The 6,000-nt window shown below is 45.0% G+C and overlaps 1 protein-coding gene across 4 annotated transcripts in view; it reads right to left on the bottom strand.

The window, feature by feature from the left end:
• Window positions 1-277: 277 nt before the first annotated feature.
• Window positions 278-6,000, bottom strand: part of DNAAF11 (dynein axonemal assembly factor 11) — a 70,938-nt gene continuing 65,215 nt past the window's right edge. For 2 of the 4 annotated variants that reach the window (XM_070382772.1, XM_070382770.1), the window contains one exon: window positions 282-787. In XM_070382772.1, coding sequence (XP_070238873.1) covers window positions 610-787 — 178 coding nt within the window. In that variant the 3' untranslated portion in view covers window positions 282-609. Of the gene's footprint in view, window positions 788-6,000 lie in introns of all 4 variants that reach the window. The other 2 variants (XM_005900735.2, XM_070382769.1) reach the window with 2 other exon arrangements.

Here is a 6,000-nt window from a genome sequence, read left to right as displayed (position 1 = left end):
CTTCAGTTGTGTCCGACTCTGTGCGACCCCATAGACAGCAGCCCACCAGGCTCCCCCGTCCCTGGGATTCTCCAGGCAAGAACACTGGAGTGGGTTGCCATTTCCTTCTCCAATGCATGAAAGTGAAAAGTGAAAGTGAAGTCGCTCAGTCGTATCCGACTCTTAGCGGCCCCATGGACTGCAGCCCACCAGGCTCCTCTGCCCATGGGATTTTCCAGGCAAGAGTACTGGAGTGGGGTGCCATTGCCTTCTCCTAGATAAAGCAGAGGTACCGGTTTAATGATCAGTGCTTTCTTTAACCCTTGACTTCATCTATCTGCCCAGGTCCATGGTTCTGGGATTTACAATCAGCATGTTTCTGTAATCGTTCTACGATTTACTAAACATTTTAACTAACCAATGCTTTATTACAAAAAAATTATACAGCATTTTGAAGGTACACGTTTTAATTGGAAACTGGTTTTAGAATATTAATGTACTAAGTAGAAGCTAACGCATTGGAGTACTAATACTGAAAATAACTGTGTCTACCCCGTAAATAATACATACACACTCTCTGTATGGAGCAAATCTGGGTCTGGCAGGTCACAGGCAGTGTGGCCTGAGATTTCAAATCAAAGGAGGCACTTCGGGATTATCTTCAAAGTCGGGATCTTCCTCACTTGGTATAATTTTGGGTTCAGTGCGAACTCTTCTGGGCATGTGTTTTTTCTCCTGAACTATGTTGGCCACATCAGGGATGGAATGCTTGCTGGGGTCTACTTCTAGTCTCTCCATTTGCTGGCTTCTAGAACAACAAAAAGGGCAAAGGAAACAGAGATATCATTTTGAAATAAATTTCAAGTAGATTCCACTCATTCATTCATTCGTTTGGCAAACATCGGCAAGTACTCTCCCTGGAGTATAGGTGACTGCTCCTGGATTCAAGTGGCTTAAAGCCTTGTAGAAGCAGGACTCAACCCTTGAAGAAATAAAGGGTTAAAGGGTGCTGCAGGGCTAACACACAGGCAGGTTGAGGACAGGACAGTTGGCAGACTCTGCTTACCTAAGACTTTTTTGAGAACTGATATGATACGGTAGGCCAAGTCCCACAGCCAGGAGCAATAATAGAATCACATCTGGCAGGTTTCACTCCTGAATGGAGCTAATCAGGCTCCTAAGACCCTGCTGCTTCAGCCAATCCAGCCTGCTGCAGTTGGCATGCTCAGTCACTCAGTTGTGTTTGACTCTTTGCAATCCTTTGGATGGTAGCCCACCAGGCTCCTCAGTCCATGGGATTTTCCAGGCAAGAATACTGGAGTAGATTGCCATTTCCTCCTCCAGGGGACCTTCCTGACCCAGGGATTGAACCCGTGTCTCCCTCATCTCCTGTATTTCAGGTGGTTCTTTTTTTTAATTTATTTTAATTGAAGGCTAATTACAATATTGTAGTGGTTTTTGTTATACATTGACACGAATCAGCCATGAGTGTACATGTGTCCCCCATCCTGAACCCCGCTCCCTCCTCCCTCCCTATCACATCCCTCAGGGTTGTCCCAGTGTACCGGCTTTGAGTGCCAGGCGGGTCTTTACTGCTGAGCCATCGGGGAAGCCCGTGGTTTGGCAGGGACATTCATACTACAAGTTCAGGTGCATGCCAAACTTAGCCCACAGTTCTTTCCCTCCCATGGGGACCTGCACCCAGTGCTCATGGTGACAGCTGGAGTGAAAGGGAACCCAGAAGCCCCTCTGCTGGCCAAGGAATCCCGCGATCATTGTCATGTAGAAAACTCCAAATGACACAATCCCAGGGCTGTTTTTCTGGCCATTTCCATTCCATAGGCTTGGAGTTGGACCCAGTAAGCTGTAGCTATGTCAAGTTTCCCCCACAATGTGGATGATTCTGAAATAATTTTGGAATCACGGTACTAATCATTCAGTTATTTGACAGATATACATTAAAAGCCTACAGCACTCAAGTAGCTGTGCTAGACATTAGCAATACCATGGTCTGTGCAGACAGACAAGTTTCCTGGGAATATCTAGGGGCGTAGAGTAGCGCTCAATAGGAAAGTTATCTCGTCATCATGTAACTGTCTCGCTGTCCACCTGTTCCCCCTGTCAGACTGGCATCTTTGAAGCAAAGATTTTGTCTCTTTCACCTTATATCTTTGGCATACAGCTTCACTGAATAAATAGCTGTTGCATAAGTAGAAAAAATTCACTACTGTGGAATACTGCAATTAAATAGGTAATTAGCTCTGACCTATGTGGTTCAGACCGTAAAGAATCTGCCTGCAGTGTAGGAGACCCAGGTTTGATCCCTGGGTCAGGAAGGTCCCTGACCAGAGGAGGTCGGGGAGGAGGGAATAGCTACCCACTCCAGTATTCTTGCCTGGAAAATTCCATGGACAGAGAAGCCTGGGCGCTACAAGTCCATGAGGTTGCGAAGAGTCAGATGTGACTGAGCAACTAACCCTTTCAGTTAAAGAAAATCACAGTCTACTCCAGGAGTTCCAAACCCACGTCCTCCGGCCAAATTCCTGCAGCAGACACAACCTGGTGGGGAAGGGAGGTTCGATTTTCTCTGGAAAGTGTAAATTCTTTTTCTCTGGCAACCCTTCCCCGTCACGTCTGTAGTCTGCTCAGCCCTTGAAAGGATCTGACTTTTTGATTCCTTTGTACTTTGGCTGGGCTTCCCCGGTAGCTCCGACAGGTAAAGAATCTGCCTGCAATGCGGGAGACCCGGGTTCAGTCCCTAGGTTGGAAGTATTTTGATTAATATACCTGAATCTGCTGAAGAAAAACACAAATTGGATTTTAAAATGGCATTTTCTGAAGTCCCAGATTATACACTATAAACTATGCAGGGAGTTTCAGCTTTCAAAGACTTACATTACAGTCATTATTAACTATAGCTCTACTTCTTAATTATTCTGTTCTTACTTAACAGGCTGTGATATCTATGGCTTAATTAAGTAAATATCTAAATTCATCTATGATAATTATGTTGTCCTTGACTTTGAAGAAAAGCAACCCATCTCTATTCTGGGCATATCTCTTGGGCTATAGTTTCTGGACAACAGTAATAAACAGTGAACTTAGTATTCGGTTATCTGCAGCACCCCAACTTCAGATGTTCTGAGGAATGGTTTGTGTGAAGGGTTTTAATTACTCATGAATCCCTGGGGGTAAAAAGCAGTGAACAGCAAGGCCTGGGGCACTCAAGGACCACACTCATCCCCAAAATAAAGAGGAGAGGGAATTTTTCCCCCTGCTGCTTCCTGCCTCACATCGAGGCCTGAAGAGACAGATGCCCGCTGCAGGTTTTACCCGTCACCTGGCTGTCAGACAAGAACCTCTGGCACCTAGTAAGAACAGGTGGAAGACGGCATGAATAAATGTATCATTATGGAAGAATGCAAGAAAAAAAGAAAATGTCTAAAACCAGTAGGCGTAAACCACATCAAAGATTGAGTCCTCTGTTAAAGAACACAAGGATTTTCAGGGCAGTGAAACCACTCTGCGTGACCCTACAGAAGTGGACCATGTCATTCTTTACTCGTTGCTTAGTTGCTCAGTTGTGTCTGACTCTTTGTGCCTCTAGACTGTAGCCCGCCAGGCTCCTCTGTCCATGGGATTTCCCAGGTAGGAATAGTGGGGTGGGTTGCTACTTCCTTCTCCAGGGGATCTCCTCAACCCACGGGTTGAACCCACGTCTCCTGCGTCTCTTGCATTAGCAGGTGGATTCTTTACTGCTGAGCCACCTGGGAAGCTGTTACATATTTGTCGAAATCCAAAGAACACACAGCACCAAGACTGAGCTCTTATGCAAATTTTGGATGTGGGTGATAATGATGCAGGAAGGCAGCTTCATCAGTTGTAACAAACCTTCTCCTCTGGTAGAGGGTGTGGATAATGAAGGAGGCTATGCACCTGTAGCGAAAGTGGATATTTAAAACCCTGTGCCTTTTACTCAATTTTGCTGTGACCCTAAGACTGGGCTAAAAGTCCATTAAAAAAAAAAAAAGACACTATGAGGAGAGTAAGAAGGCAAGCCCAAGAATGGGCCACATTTTATAATCCTGGATCCACCACTCACTTACCAATTTTGCGACCTTGGGCAAATGACCCCATCTCTGTGAACCTCGCTATGTTAGGAATAGGAGGAGGATTTATTTGTAGTTATTTTGAAGATTAAAGATAATGCACAGCATCACACAGCACAGTGCAGGCGCTTAGTACTCAATAAAGCCATTTTTGAGGAAGTCGTCACAGGACCACAAGAGTTCACTGGGTCCGTGACCTTCTCCCCAGACATGATCCCATCTGGTCCGATGAACAAAACCCTCCTCCCCTTGATCTACTCGCTCCACTAACTGTCTCCACCACATAAGGAAAGGACCACGCAGGCTGAGAGGGGGTTGAGGGGCCTGTTCTGACCCCTGGCCCCGTGTCCTGCCCCTTGGAGGCCTTTCCCCCAAACCAACAAGCTGTCTGACCTCATGCCCACGTGCAGCCTTTTTAGGTGGCAGTTTGGGTCATGCGTTGCCCAATCAGAGGCTGATATAATGGGAATAATAAATTCTGTCAATGATTCAAGAGCACCACAAACAACCTTCCCATAGATGTATCCTGAGCAGACATGAGGTGATCCTTTCTCAGTAACAAAAATGAAAAAGAAAGGCTTTATGAAAACACTGCAGGAGTTCCTTCTATAAACAATTGTGCTAAGATGTTTCTAATCATCAAGTATAATCATGGAGATGACAGTTAGCCTGGAGTCTTGAAAACCAGCTCCAAACCGTTGACAATGACTTGGTTTCCAATCCCTGTGATTCCTCACAAATTAGATTCAGATGTTTTACAAGTATGGATGCTGCTGGGGCTTAATTATGACCATGAAGATTCACAGGAGTCCTAATACCCTTGAATCTCTTTAAATGATGAGATGATTAGAGAGCATCACTGATTCAAAATGAATTTGAGCAAATTCCGGGAGATGGTGGAGGACAGTGGAACCTGGAGTGCTGCAGTCCATGGGGTCACAAAGAGTCAGACACGACTTAGCAACTGAACAACAATGATCTGAAATGGAAATTAATAAGCTGGGAAGCATGAGAGTGGCTTCCTAAGGTTAAAAACAGCAACCTGCTTTTCAGAAGGAATTCAGCTCCATACCTGTTGTTTAAACAAATCGCATGTTTGAAAACCTCTACAAAACTTTGACAGTTGTCTTTGAATAAAAGAATGCCTGACTGCTTGTATTATGCAAGACATAAATACAGCTCCTGCTCAGGTATTTTTATAGTGATAATTCTGGCATATACATTTGTATCACAAAGATAGTTTGCCTAGGTCCAAAATAGACTTTGCCATCTGGATGGTACGAGTCTGGAAATCTTGAAAAGGAGAAGGAAAGTTGAAAGAGCTGAGATGTTCATTCCAAGGATGAATTGAGAAGGAATGAGAGCTTTGTTTGAAATGCTCTAAGGATTGTCACCACTTGTGGGGGGCAGGCATTGTTCCGAGGGTTTCTAGGGGCAGAGCTAGAACCTTCAGTTGGGAATCTTTAGGCTTTCTGACATTGGGGAATATTGTTGTTGTTCAGTCACTCAGTTGTGTCCGACTCTTTACGATTCCATGGACTGCAGCATGCCAGACTTCCCTGTTCTTCACCATCTCTTGGAGCTTGCTCAAACTCATGTCCATTGAGTTGATAATACCATCCAACCATCTCATCCTCTGTCGCCCCCTTCTCCTCCTGCCTTTAATCTTTTCCAGCATCAGAGTCTTTTCCAACGAGTTGCCTCTTCTCATCAGGTGGCCCAAGTCTTGGAGTTTCAGCTTCAGCATCAGTCCTTCCAATGAATATTCAGGGTTGATTTCCTTTAGGATTGCCTGGATTGATCTCCTGGCTCTCCAAGGGACTCTCAAGAGTCTTCTCCAACATCACAGTTTGAAAGCACAGTTCTTGGGCACTCAGCCTTCTTTATGGTCCAACTCTCACAAGACTACTAG

The sequence above is a fragment of the Bos mutus genome, chromosome 14 (genome assembly GCF_027580195.1).
Source record: "Bos mutus isolate GX-2022 chromosome 14, NWIPB_WYAK_1.1, whole genome shotgun sequence".
In the NCBI taxonomy this organism is placed as follows: Eukaryota; Metazoa; Chordata; class Mammalia; order Artiodactyla; family Bovidae; genus Bos; species Bos mutus.
Note: the sequence above shows the minus strand (reverse complement) of the source record. Positions and strands in the feature narration are given on the sequence as shown.